Here is a 14,654-nt window from a genome sequence, read left to right as displayed (position 1 = left end):
GAAAAGGCTCTAACAGGGTGTACAGTAGTTAATGTTAAACAGGAAACAGAAAATGGCCTCAGTTTGGGTGACGCATATCACTCTCAAAAGTCCCTTTGTCACCAGTATTTTTAGTCTTATCTACACATTTGGTTGGGGGGGGGGGGGGCTGAATTAAGTGAATTTTGGAGACTGTGTTTTTTGATTGATTTTACTCTCATTTTATTTCTTGAAAAGCTCCAAGTTTATTCTATTCACATTGTCATGTGACAGGTACTGTGCACCAACCATCGCTTAGCAGAAAATGTGATGAAACACTTCTTCTGCTGATTTTCTCAAAGTTGCTCAGAGTAATATTGCCCCCACCACTTTTTCAAACTACACACCATTTATAAAAGAATCTTGAAAAAAACTTGACAGAAATTGACAAATGTGCTTTTCACACTGTTTCTTAGGGTGATGTCTGTATTGAAATGCCTCCTCAGTGATAAAACTCTTACATTTAAACAGCTAAATTAACAGCCAGAGAGAGTTTATATCGGGTCTCTTTTAGAAATATGATCACGTAATTGTAGCATTGATTTATTTACAGAAATCTACAATCGTAATATTCTGAGTATAAAGTATATAAGTGAGTATAAAATTAAAACAGCCAATTTAATCAGGCTGCAGGACTCCATATTTTACTTTCTTGTGAAGCCTGTGAGGGAAGAACTGTTTTCGACAACAGGAACTAAGTCGTTTTGAGGAGGTTCCACAACATGAAACACAAGTATAAATGGATAAAAAATTATGGCACGTCTTTAAAAAATAAAAAAAGGAATTGTTGCTGTGGCATATGAGGAATAAAACACTTTGGGACATCCTGTTATTGGAAAACAATCAACTTTGGCTTGGTAACAATAACTCCACTTTGCCTCAGGCAACAGCACACCGCACCATTGTTGATTATTTTCTTATAACAGCACACCCCAATTGTTTTATTCTTTATATGAAACAGCAAACTCTCCTTGTCTCCAAGCCTATTCTTATAAGCTTTTTGTCTCTCAGCTCTTTTACACCTTCTGGTACATGGTCATGTAACACAAGTAGGAAGGCAGACACTTTATATAGTCTTCGGTTTGACCTGACATAACCCTTTTTCCCTTAATTAAAATCTGTTAGAACTCCTTATTTCATGATATTTTAAGGAAAACAAGATTAGAAATTGTGTCATTGTTTTAATTACAAAAAAAAGTCAGGCTTTTGTTTGCCACACCATCTGAATAAGTCCTTTAAAGCACTTTACAGTAGTTTCATACAGACATATTTTGCTTTTTTTTTTTTTTTTCTTTTTTCTTCAAATCAGTAGCAGAGAAATGCATATACATACACAGATACAAATGGACATAGTCAAAAGCAAAGATATAACAGGTATTTGGTGTTAACAGCTACCTGGATGTTGGAGTAAACTCTGCAGACTGGCTCAAATATACATTTTCAGCCTGTATTTCAAATGTTCACATTGTTTTAAAAAATAATAATTATACTAATAATTGCACTCTATATCGTACAAAAAAAAAAAAAAAAAAAAAAAAAACATAAAAAGCTAATAGTCCATCTTATAAATGTACAAGTGGAACGTAACTGACTTAACGCAGCTACTGTTGTATGTGAGCCTTCACAATGCTTGTTCGTTTGTTTGCATTTGTGCAAATGGACTCTCCTTGCTTCAAGTCTCTTCTGAGGAGGACTGAGTGAGTGTTTCAGTCATGGCTGTAGTGGTAGCGTCCTTCATTATCATTGGTCGCGTCATGTGGCTCCACTTCTTACCTAATCAGGTGGAAAGTTAGCCAGTACATGAACACAGGCTGTGCTGCAGCAATGGCCATGGTCAAGTACATGCGCAGCTGATTCTTGGCTCCTCGGACCAGAACGCCCTCTGCAGCCGCCTCGGACAGAATCTTTAACCTCAGTGTTCGGATCTACAGCACACACAGATAAGCACGCACACACCATGATTCAGTAAAGCAAAAGGCTGTGTCTTTGAGCCCAAAATGAACATTCTTGCAGTAATACAAAGTAGCTCATTTGTGGAATATTGCTCACTACAATAGTTCACTACAATAGTTCACTACAATAGTTCACTACAATAGTTCACTACAATAGTTCACTACAATAGTTCACTACAATAGTTCACTACAGTCTGTGAGAAAATGCAATACTTGTTTTATTGCTATCAACATTGCCTGCAACAGCTAACTTAGTGATTGCATTAGCCAAAAATGGGTTTAGAATAATATCAGGTGCAAAAGTGTGGCTATTTCTAAGCACATTCCTCAGTCCCCAGGAACTCTGTGGTCTTTAACCGTGTCCAGTTTCCCTGGGGTATAATTTTGCACACACGTAAAATACTCTGTCATCCATTAAAATGGAAAAGAAAAAAAAAAAAAAAAAAAAACACCTTTCAACACAAAGGAGATGTTTTTTGACCTGGACAAATCAGGTAATGGATATTAAAAAAATAATAAAATATGAATAGGTAGTTAAAAATACCACTAAACCAAATTAGGGTCATAAATAGTTGGAAATTGGCCAGGAATTAAACCTGTGAGTGTGCTGTCCCTACCACAGTGAGGAGGATGGTTAAGAAGGGAAAAATAGAGCCCTTACAATTGCACTATTTAGCTGATGTTTGTAACAGTCAGGTATGAAATCAAGTGTTAAATACCACTTTCAAAACCAGAACACAAAATTTGATCAGTGCAAAACAGACAACACCAGTAACTTGACAAAGCATTTGACAAACAAGCATCCTAACTGCTACTCAGGTCTGCAAGGTCAGCAGGTTAGGTAATAAGTTGGACAGCTATGCAGTGGGGCGTTTCCGTAATTGTGAAAACATACGGTTGAGAGCTGCCTTTCCTGTGTTGTGACAAATGACACTGTATTCACTTTGTCATGATTGCTATCACAACTGATTCAGGAAATTTGAATGAGCATGGCAGAACATTGGTGTTCAGCACCCCTTAGTGGTGTACACACTGGTATCTACAGCTTTCATATAAAGAAAGTAACAACGAAATCAACAAAAGCTGCACGTCATCTTTCCAAGTAATAAATTGTCTATCCGCATAAGAAATTTGAGCTGTCTTGGTCTCTCTGTTGTGGAAGCTCAATAACTGAACACGTGTCTTATCAGGACTTGTTTACGGCCTGCTGGAACTTCAGACGTAACCTGGCCATTTCAAAGTGTTTGGGACATAACAAATCAATTATTTTTACCAACAAAAAATCATGTTCCGATAAGGCAACAATAAAATACAACTGATGGGTAAAAACAGTGACTATATCATAGTTTGTTTAGTACAATTACACATTTTAAACCATGGGCTTCCGGGACTAGTGGTTAGGCCACACTCACCACCACAGCCTGGGTTCAAGTCCCGGCCAGGAAACCAACCCCAGCTGCAGTGCGCTCTCAGGGTTGCGTCAGGAAGGGCACCCAGCCTAAAAACTGTGCCAAATCAAATACGCGGACCAATGATCCGCTGTGGCAAGCCCTAACGGGAGCAGCCGAAAGAGGAACAGCAATGACACATTTTAAACCATGATCTATAATGTTACATGTCTGACCCGTGATTTAAGTAAGTAGTGCTTAATTCTGGGGAATCTGACTTAAAACTGAATAAACGAGGAACAGGGGAACGTCAAATTATTACTCAATGCTGTTTACTGTTACATGCGTGCTGCCCACACATGCTCAGACCAGCCAATCAGAAATGTTTCGGTAACACCTTTAATAAATATAGTTAACTATATACTTGCCTAATCGCCAACTTGAACATACATTGACATATATACAGATTTTCTTTCACATTAAAGAATTAAAAACAGAAAGGGTGCTGCATCAATGCATCTTACAAGCTGGAAAATCGGGAAGTGACAACAGATTACTAGTGTGAGATTGGTGGGAAGGGGGCGGGGCTTCCAGGGTCTCAGTTAATATCTGAGAAGTCAAAAGTCCTATGCAACACCTAAATGTCTAATGTTCATCTACTGTTTTTTTTTAGTGGGAGAAAAAAGAAAAAACTGCTCTTTTTGCATATTTTTAGTGACAGCTTGTATCAGTGTACACTGATGTTAAAATGTGATGTTCCTATACAAATGCAGGTCTGCTAGCTGTGTCTCAACATTTACCAATCAAGGCCTTGCACATCACCCACAGTTTTGGCCAAGGTTATAGAATTAAATTGTTTAGCATGCATTATTGAGAATGCATCAAACTTTGATGCACGTGCACTTGTACAGTTTCCCAAACATCCCAAAGCAAACCAGGTACGTCAAAGCCTGTGGTGTAGGTACAACTGTAAATGTCATTGCACCAGGATAAAGCACCAAGAAGAAAAGATGTGAGGAAATCAAAAACTTTCCAAGTTGAATAGTAACATGGAACTGAATAATTATTATTCATTTAATATAAACATTTGGTAAAGTGTAGGTTAAAGATTTTATTATGTCACCATTACCTAAATTCTATAGCCAGACTTACATGGTAATTTCTCTTAAAACATTATAACAGTGTGATTTTTCCTGACCTGATGATGTCATTAATGATCAAACCATATATGAGGTAAAATAAGAGTAACAAATTCTGATCTCATCAGCAAATGCAATGAAACAATTACTTGGCACTCACCATAAAGACAAAGATGGAAGCACAGCACCAGAATAGTGAGAGATAATATCCTGTCTTTCCAAACAGGAGCCCAGCTAACACTCCTACTATCATCCTGTGGAGAGAAGACAAGATGATAAATGATCACAGCAAACACTACCAGGTGCCACAATATTACTAGCTTGGAGATGTTTCCATGATCTGTTTGATTATATATTTTAACAATATTACATAATACGAGACCATGACATCTTGTAGACTAGCCAAGCCTCTACCGTAACTCAGTGTAACAGTGTCGTGCTGCTCCACTGAATTGTGGGACTTTGAGTCAAATGTTTGTTGTCTCCACAACTTTTTACATAGTATCTCTCATTAATATGAAATTGAATGTTGGTGGAAATTAGCGAGTAAAAAAAAACAAGCTCTTGTTCCTTTGTTTTTAGGAGCAAGCAGTGAAACCTGATCATTATCTCTTGTGTTTGAGATTGTTGTTTTTGTTCATCACCAAAAAAAAAAAAAAAAAAAAAAAAAAAAGAACCCAAAACCCACACATTCATCCACTAACTTCTCATGGGAATACTAAAAATAAAGCAATATATTTGAAGTGTTTCAGGGCGGAGTTTTCTTTTAAGCAGCAAGTTAGAATGGGGAAGTGAAAAACTGAGTAATCTGGGTGGATCACTTTCAGTGTGTTTATATAGTAGAAGCTATAACTAAGAGGTGTCTTTTTTTTTGTACTTTTGTACTTTCGGTTCTTTATGATTCGGTTCCGTTCATAGAGAAATTTCTCTATCGGACATGCTTTCAACTAGCTCATTAGGATATCAGCTTTGTAGCAACATCTACTATTAAAAGTATTGAATAAACAAGGTGAAATTGGCTCACAGGCATGTCAGTGCTTGGAAACTCTTAACGCAAAGATTAATAATGAATTCCATATAGAAATAGGGTAAGTACAGGCTTTGGGAATTATTTGTTCTTAAGAGTTGTGTACACTAGAGCAGAATGTCAGCTCTTCTTTAAAAAATATTATGTTACATACATATTTAAAAAGCTATATCAGTGGCTGAAACCTGTCAGGAAGTAGAGTAGATCATTTTATTCAGCCTTTAATCAGCCACCTTACCCAACATATTTGTATCCAGAAAAGGCCACCAGATCGATGGTGGTGAGGTCTGTGTTCACTGTGACCAGATAAAGGCTGAGGAGAACAGCAAGAACTTCAATAATGAGCCAGACCAGGGCTGAGCTAGCCTGCATCCCCAAGATCTCAGGGGAAAACCTGAATATAGAGACATATACAGAGGCAGATTCAGTAATGCAAATCAACACAGCTGTGGTAATCTTCTGCAGATTTCCATTACACAACATTAAACCAGATATCCCACAACATTAAACATGTAAACAATTAAAATGTGACGACGTATCATTAAAAAAAAACTTAAGTTGGCAAACTACTGTAGTATAAGAGGATTAAAACATTATGGGTTATAAAATAAAATTAACTTCAGGGTAAAAACTATGCTTTGCATCATAATACCACATCATTGATTATTATATATTTTCCTTAATTATAATTCGCTCTGGATAAACACATATTATCAATAATTAAGCTTTTAATTAAACTTTAAAAAAAAGTAGATGTATTGATGCTATACACTCAGATGTTTTCAGCACCCAAGAAACACATTATGCAAAGACTACTTCAACCAATTTCATAAGTTTAACTGGTTTTGTGTTTTGACAGCTTTTGTACAGAAAATATCTAACACACTGTCTGACAGTCTGCCATAGAAGGGGAGTATGCTCGGGTTGTGTCTTTAAATAGAGTGGTCCCTCTGGTGCCCTGAAATAGAAGAGGCCTTTATTTGTCACATATACATTACAGCATGGTGAAATTCTTTTCTTTGCATATCCCAGCTTGTTAGGAAGTTGGGGTCAGAGCGCAGGGTCGCAGAGCGCAGCAATGATATGGTGCCCCTGGAGCAGAGAGAGTTAAGGGCCTTGTTTAAGGGCCCAACAGTGGCAGCTTGGAGGTGTTGGGGCTTGAACTCTCGAACCTTCTGATCAGTAACCCAGAGCCACCACTGCCCTAATGCATGAGGATCTATCACAAGAGTGCAGAAGTGTGCAAAAAAACACTCTTACCGGTTCTGTGTGCCAAGCGCCAGGCCTGCAACCAGGACATATGTGATGAAAGCCATTGCTGAAATGATAAGGTGATAAGATTAGACAATGAGATCATGGCATGCATACTATGTACAAAGTAGGTACCTTTGCATGCAGCCTAATGATTGGGTAATAATCTGACTGGTGGTTTAAACTGACTAAACTGGATCAGATATTCTATTAAAACTGACAAAGCAAAACAAGCAGAGTGACTGAAAAAAATTTGGTATTTGATTACTCCTCCCTATGCCTTAATACAAGGACCAATCCTGTTGGTTTCTGCCAATTTTAACCCTCTCTTCCACTGACTGGGCACAATTCAGCTGGAGTTTGTGACATATTTTGGTGTTCCATCTACTGTTCCCAATAATAATCCAAGTCTCCTATGAGATTGCAGCAAAGGGTCCCACGGTTTGATTGTCTTACACCCTACAGTCGTCATACTACAAGGTGGGAGTGTCAAAAGGCACAAAAGGCAACCTCAGAGCCTGGCCAACTAACTATTTGTTTTTGTGACCATTGTGGAACAATGTGCCATTAGTGACAATTTTTTCTCTCAGAGGAGCATAAAATTTGGTTCAGTTTGCATGTAATGTACATGTAAAAATAAAATATAAATGGAGATTGCATGAAAAAGAGATTTTCAACAGTTTATGGTACACAAAGTTCTTTCAAAATGTACAATCCAATTTATTTCGATCAATCTTTCAGTGTAAACACAGCCTGTGTCCTCTCACGTAAGAGCATGCTATAGATCATGATAAATAAACCATGCTGAATACATCTAAATACACAGTTTCATTTGCATCTAGGACTTAATAATCATTCCTCTCTTTTAAAGGATGTGATTTCAAACTAGCAGTACTCAAACTTCTGGGCGATTTGTTATGAAATATATAAATGACTTACAGGGAATGTACAGGTCCGGAGCATTGACATCAAAGCGTGGAGCTACTGGAGTATCCTGCTGGTAACTCACCTCCCAGTTCTGTAACAAAAGCACTGATGAGACACCAAAGATCCAGGTTCACCAAATACACACAGCTAACAGGTACCTAACCTGATTACGGCACATCAAGCAGAGCTTACTGCATTCGTTAAGAGTATTAAAACAATCTGAACTGAAACTATTTAAGATGATATTAGAGTAGCAGAGAAAAAAATGAGAGTTGTTACAATGAAAAAAACAGTTGTGCAAAGACACACAGAAAGACACTTCATCTCTAGGGGTTTGTCGGTGATACCATTATGATGGCATACTCTTGTATTAAATATAAAGATTAATATATATATATATATATATATATATCCCTGGTGTTTATATCCCTGGTGGTACAATATATGGCCAACAGTTTGTGGACTTCTGATCATCACACCCATATGTGCTTTTTGAACAACCCATTCAAGATTTAGTCCCCCTTTGCTGTTAAAATAACTTCCACTCTTCTGGGAAGGCTTTCCACTAGATTTTGGAGTGTGGTTGTGGGGATTTTTGCTCATTCAGCCACAAGAGCATTAGTGAGGTCAGACACTGATGTTTGACGAAGAGGCCTGGGGTGCAGTCAGTGTACCCAAAAAAAAAAAAAAACACATCCCAAAGGTGTTGAGTGGGGTTGAGGTCAGCATTCTGTGCAGGACACTCAACTTCTTCCACACCTCGTTTTGTGCACAGGGCATTGTCATGCTGGAACATCTTTGGGCCCCTTGGATCCAATAAAGGAAAATTATAAAACTACAGCACACAAAGACATTCTAGACAATTGTGTGATTCACAATTTTGTAGTGTCAGTTTGGTAAAGGCCCACATATGGGTGTGATGGTCAGGTGTCCACAAACTATATATATATATATATATCTTCCCTCAAAAAACAGTGACTTTTCCCTGATTAGACCACCCTGAATGCACAACCAGAGAAAAAAAAAAAAAATAATTCTAACTAATAAAATTCCTGTTCTCTACCCTCAGCTATCTCTGAATGACATACTGACTCTGATGCATTTGAAAAATGTACGTTATGGAAGAAAAATGGATTATGATTTCCATTTCATGTTGTTTAATGCCATGGTCCTCAAAGTGGGGTCATGTATATCCAGGGCATCCCTGACTACAGCTATGAGTTATCATAGCTGCAAGCCTAACTGAATTGTCACTTGAAATGAAAGGGGTTAATTTACTCAACATCGAAAAAAAATGAATGTTAAAAATTTTTTATGCAGGTAATGTTAAGTGCTGTTAAAATGGGAGTGCTTGAAACCTACATCTGGATGACTGGAAAATGCAGGAATAAAAAGCTCTAATGGATCAAATAAATTAATATGATGGTGATATTAGCCTTATTCTTAAAATTAAATCTGTACTTTGATTATAAAGAGGTCCTTGGAAATGCTTTTTACTGTGGATGGAGATGCTTGGATGCAAAAATCTTAAAAAAAAAAAACTGATCTAATGTAAAGATTAATGGTATAATTATAGTAATATATGTTGTTATACATATAGTAGTTATTAAAATAATAATAATTAAAATAATATGCTGCTACTGCTGGAAAGTGCAATCATGCAAACATCTTACAAGATTTCTTTTTATTTTTTAAATGCTTTCATTATTTTCTTAACCAAATAAGTTGACACTTGCAGTGCTGCTGGTTTGTTATTTCATCTCGCACTCTTTGAACAACACATTCAGATGTATTAACTTACACAGACCTTTAAAAAAATAATAAAACAAGATGCCTGCGTGACATGGGGCTGTGTTAGCATTGTAACTCCCTTCCTAGTGGAATTTCTGTTTACTTAGACCCTTCATCTGCAGGTGCAAGTATGCACAAGTTTATGTAGCACATAAGGAACACATCAGTCGTACCTCATGCATATAGGGGAATACCAGCAGTCCCAGCTTCTTGCCAACATAAACGGTGTCCACAGCAAAATAATATTTCAGTTTGGAAATGGGGATGAAACGGTCAAGCTGTGAATTTAGAGAGATTAAATGTCAAGCAATTGGAAAAATATATGAAATTAAGTGTGATAAAATTGTTATCTGTACTATCACACATGACCACAAAGATCATGTGCTCCATCATGTGCCTTTTTTTTTTTGTTTTGTCAGCAACGTAAGTGAAAAGCACATGTATTTTCAGTTCTGCAATACACTCATATGAATTTTAACACTTAATGTCTTCCAATAAGCCAAAGTAGTTTTGGTTGTTGTATTTCTGATCCAACTTAGGTCCCTACTTTTGTAATCTCAAATGCTGTTCTACTGAGCACATAGAGCACTACAGTATCATTTATCGACTACAAGCTGAAGGATTTTTTTGTTCATCACAGACAGAATAAGAAATGTAAAAATTGAGCTAAATATCAGCAAGGAAATGTTACTCTGGGTAAACAAATAAACTTTAACTTTTCAGATTCATGTTTATGTTAAAAAGAATATTATTTATTCAATATATTAATATAATACATGCTTTGATTAAATAAGTGACAACTTTCATCTTCTTAGATTCATACAACTAACATGTTAATTATTAATGTTAGTTGTTTGTGGCAGTACTTAGTATTAAATCTTTGAAGTAATTTACATTAATCTGACAGCTTTTTTAATGATTAGTGCTCTTTTTCAATAAGAATAATGTATGCATAAAAAATAGGTGGTGTGCACTGGACTTTTCTGTAATCCCACCCCTGCCCACTCCTGAAGGAATTCTGACCAATCAGGTTATTTTTGATTGTATCTGCCAGTGATATTTTCTTTTTAAAAGATTTGGTTCTATTTTCCAAAACACATGTAATACAAATAAGTCATTTAAACAACAGTGACCTTAACCAGGATAAAGCAGTTACTTAAGATGAGTGAATGAATGCTGTAATCTAATGCTATATCCAATACGCTCCCATGTTAATAAATGTGGCCTTTCTTTTTCACGTGAACTTTGTCACGTCTGACTACCTGCTCCCTCTAACATGAGAGTATGCTGTTCCCAGGATTTTTTTTCTTGGGTCATAATTCGGTCCTTTATGTTTAGTTAGTGGTTGGGTGAAGTAGCCTGTTTTATACTGAAGTGGGGTGATGTTAATAGCATATATCCAGAAAGCTGAATTTGTGGACTATAACAGGAAAAATATTGATTCTGGCTTTTGACTATGCTAAAGATTTGTATCAAGAGACGGGAGCCTAAGCTCAATTTTGGATCAAGGCAGATATAAAAATGCCACCCAGCCTGGAGATTTCAAATATCACAATCTGCTCCACATAGACACATTCATTTCTGGACAAATAAGCAAATTAAAACAAATAGAGTCCTTACGTTTTTATCCATCATTTGTTTGCCCTGGCTTGCGAGACTGCTCCCATAAGCCATAGCGAGATTGGACATTGGATCTGAGAGGATGGCCTGTCCTGCGTAGTCCATCCCTCCTTTGTCCATGCTGCCAGGTCCAGAGTTGTATTGTCCAGCACTGGTGTCATCAAAAAGCTGACGGGGTTCACCAGAGTCTGAGCCAGGAGCCCTCATCCTCGCCCTGGCTTCTGAAACACAAACACACATCTCTGAGTGAGAGACAGGCTGAATCCCAAATGGCTCATTACACTGAGTATGAAATAATGGGTTCTACGGGCTATGTAGGACATTAAAGCATCCAACAGGAAGGTATCTGGAAAGCAGCCTCAGTTATTCAGTGCATCCAATAAGTCTGTGGGTGCATCTCAATCAGTTCCCTAGTTCAGGAGTCAGGGCACTGATCAGGGAGTTGACCATTTTATGAGCTGTCTCAATTGCAGAATCCTTCCAGTGCACTGGAACATTCACTTCCCTAAAACAATCCCACAATGCACCACAAAACCAGGGAGTGTCAATGCTCATGCTATGTTCCCTTACTAGAAATGATTTCATATTTTCTGAAGCTTCTCAGCTCAAATAAAATGGCAGTCAAACTCTCAGCCAACTTCGTCTACGAATGTAAGTAGCTTGTTATGGTAGCTTTCAAATGATTAATTAAATTAGCAATTTTAACTTTATTTGATGTTCTATATACAGTTTGTTTGAGTGTTTTAAGTGTTTAATGATTTTAAAAAAATCTAGCTAGCCTACGATCCTACGTGTTGTACCACAATAGAAACACGTAATTGATTAAGCTAACAAATTTATATGACATATAATTTCAGAAAGATATCGGTCCTGCCTGTTGTTGATAAATGCCAGTGGTGACGTTTTACAATGTGAGTACATACTCATTTCGCTGGCAATTGAGTCATCAGTGTCCCAATGTGTAGTGAGCCAGGGTCCTTACCAGCACCCGAACTTGTGTACACAATCTACTGATTCACGATCTAGGGAGCTACGGAGATGACTGAGATGCACCGTGTTAGTATAAACTTAGTCTAAAAGATCTGAACAGAAGGCAGATGCACTATATGGCCAAAAGGTTGTGGACTGTTGACAATCACACCCATATGTGGGCCATTTCCACACTGCTGCCACAAAGTTGGAAGCACAGAATTGCCCCCTTACATACAGAGTGCGTTGGGCCCGATAGCTTCGGATCACAACGACAGACTTGCATTATTATTGTACAGTTACATGGCCACATAATAACAGTTAAAAAGAGCTCCTCAGTTGGCTTTCAACACCAGCCCCACACTACTATGATCTACACTGCCCAAAAAAGAGGTTTTGGAAGTCTGACATTTTAGCCGACTTTGGAGCTCTATTGGCTACTATCAGTTGATCATTTGCCCCGAGTCAAAGTCTTTGTTTATTCAATCAAATTTTGGGGAGAATTTATAAATTTATTTTTTATTTTCAAGATATTGTGATATTTTTAAGATATGTACCATTAGCACATTTTGTTTACAATATTAAACCATTGTTTGTAGCAATTTTTTTATTTACTTAGGTTTATACAGACAAAAATGCACATTATTTTAGATTGTTTATGATTTAAAAATAAAAAGGGGGTCTTTTCAGTCATAATTTTTCTTCATTCAAATTTTGTTCAAAATATTCTGAGAATCAAGTTGAATCAAATTGTCCAGAGTGTATCGTTACATCCTTACAGAATTCTACAGGATGTCTTTGTATGCTGTAGCATTACAATTTCCCTTCACTGGAACTAAGAGGCCCAAACCTCTTCCAGCATGACAATGTTACTGTGCACAAAGCGAGGCCCATGAGGACATGGTTTGCCAAGGTTGGAGTAGAAGAGCTCCAGAAGAACTCGAGTAGCCTGCACAGATCCCTGACCTCAACCTCATTGAACACCTTTGGGATGAACTGGAACACCGACTGCGCCTCAGACCTCCTCTTATATGACCTCACGACCTCACAGCCACGCTCCAATATCTAGTAGAAAGCCATCCCAGAAGAGTGGAGGTTATTATAACAGCAAAGGGGAATAAATATGGAAAGAGATGCTCAAAAAGCACATGAGCATTAATGTCAGGTGTCCACATACTTTTGGCCATATAGTGTATAAAAAACGCTTGACTGTATTGCAGGTCAATAGAGATTTAAACTAGTGCTGAGTGTACCCTGATTTCATTTGTTTGGGTAAATAACAGCACATTTTGCCCCTATGAATGAGTTCTTAATATAATAATAATAATAATAATAATAATAATAATAATAATAAAAGAAAATAAAACATAATATAACATTTATTTAAAAAAATTTTAAAAACGTGATTTGCCTTGGAACCGGAAGTGTTGTCATAGAAAACGAGTCAATTCCTTCTGACCAATCAGAATCGAGAATTCAGCAGCGCTGCGGTATAAAGCAAATATATCCTGTTCCATCTTACAGAAAATTAGCTAAGCACATAAAGTGTCATTTTGGAAAAAAAATGTTCATATTTGCAAAATGAATTTTAGCTCGAATAGAACACAAGGCTCAGGTTAATGAAGGAATGAATGAATGAACTACCGCTAACCTAGCCACTGATAGCGTGATATGAGTATTAGCCGTTAGCTCCTGTAAATACCGAGTTGTACTAAACATTCAGGACAATTAGCTTGTTATTACGTGATACCACTAACATTGTACTTAGTTGCAATGTTAGTTAGCCAGCTAACAGATTCAACTGATTCAATAAGCTAGCTTTAGCGAAGCATAGAAGTGTCATGGACGGTTCTCTGTACGCGAGCTAAAAATAGGCCTAATCCCAAACAGCTTCCTGCTTGAAATTTAGTGCCCTGAGTGAAAGGGCGTCACAGCAGCTGCCTCATACCGGATGAAGTGATGTAGTGCACTTATATGGGGAGGAGAGAGATATTTGGGATTGAACCGGAGCCAAACGGGCTAACTAATCATGCTTTCCGGCCTACCAGTAGATACTGTCAGCTGGGATAAATATAGATATTACTCGTGGTATATAAATACATGTGTAGTGAATTTACTAAAGTTAAATTTGAATAATTGTAGCTGAATTAGCTATTCACAAGGGCAAAAAAACTGAAACTGAAAAAGAAAGAAATCACAACACAAATAACATGACGTACGTAACTTACGCTGTCTGAACCCACTCTGATTCGTGTAATCCATCCTCACAAAAAATAAATATATATATATTACACTTCTCTTCGATTATTAAATGTTAAAAACACTATTTTCATAAATCGACTTTATATGAGATTACTTTCGTATTCATCTCCAAAGATACCGGCTTCTTTTCCCCTCAACCCGAGTGACGTAATCTTACCCATATGACGTCCGTTATCATAGCCAATCACAGCGCAAAGAGTCACAAAAAGGGGCGGTCCAAATAAAAATCATAACCAATAAACGCACAATCCTGAACTACTGCGCTAACGGTATAGGTGGGGCCAACATCGTGACGCATGCGTATGAGGAG

At 37.3% G+C, this 14,654-nt stretch overlaps 1 protein-coding gene across 5 annotated transcripts; it reads right to left on the bottom strand.

The window, feature by feature from the left end:
- Positions 1-185: 185 nt before the first annotated feature.
- Positions 186-14,512, bottom strand: yif1b (Yip1 interacting factor homolog B (S. cerevisiae)). 5 transcript variants are annotated; one of them, XM_034305489.2, is made up of 9 exons: positions 14,302-14,512; positions 13,049-13,147; positions 11,114-11,334; positions 9,667-9,771; positions 7,715-7,793; positions 6,785-6,842; positions 5,763-5,918; positions 4,658-4,751; positions 186-1,943 (listed from the first exon to the last, which is right to left on the bottom strand). In XM_034305489.2, exons 3-9 carry the CDS (start codon positions 11,318-11,320, stop codon positions 1,788-1,790), a joined length of 855 nt encoding a protein of 284 aa, XP_034161380.2. In that variant the 5' UTR covers positions 11,321-11,334; positions 13,049-13,147; positions 14,302-14,512; the 3' UTR covers positions 186-1,787. The 5 variants fall into 5 exon arrangements, with proteins under 5 accessions (XP_034161380.2, XP_026770277.3, XP_034161381.2 ...); XM_026914476.3 differs by having other exon boundaries at positions 14,311-14,512; XM_034305490.2 differs by having other exon boundaries at positions 13,067-13,147; positions 14,311-14,512.
- Between the last annotated feature and the right edge of the window lie 142 nt (positions 14,513-14,654).

Source organism: Pangasianodon hypophthalmus, chromosome 6 (genome assembly GCF_027358585.1).
Source record: "Pangasianodon hypophthalmus isolate fPanHyp1 chromosome 6, fPanHyp1.pri, whole genome shotgun sequence".
NCBI classification, from domain to species: Eukaryota; Metazoa; Chordata; class Actinopteri; order Siluriformes; family Pangasiidae; genus Pangasianodon; species Pangasianodon hypophthalmus.
The sequence above is the reverse complement of the archived record's forward strand: the minus strand, read 5'-3'. Positions and strand labels throughout refer to the sequence as shown.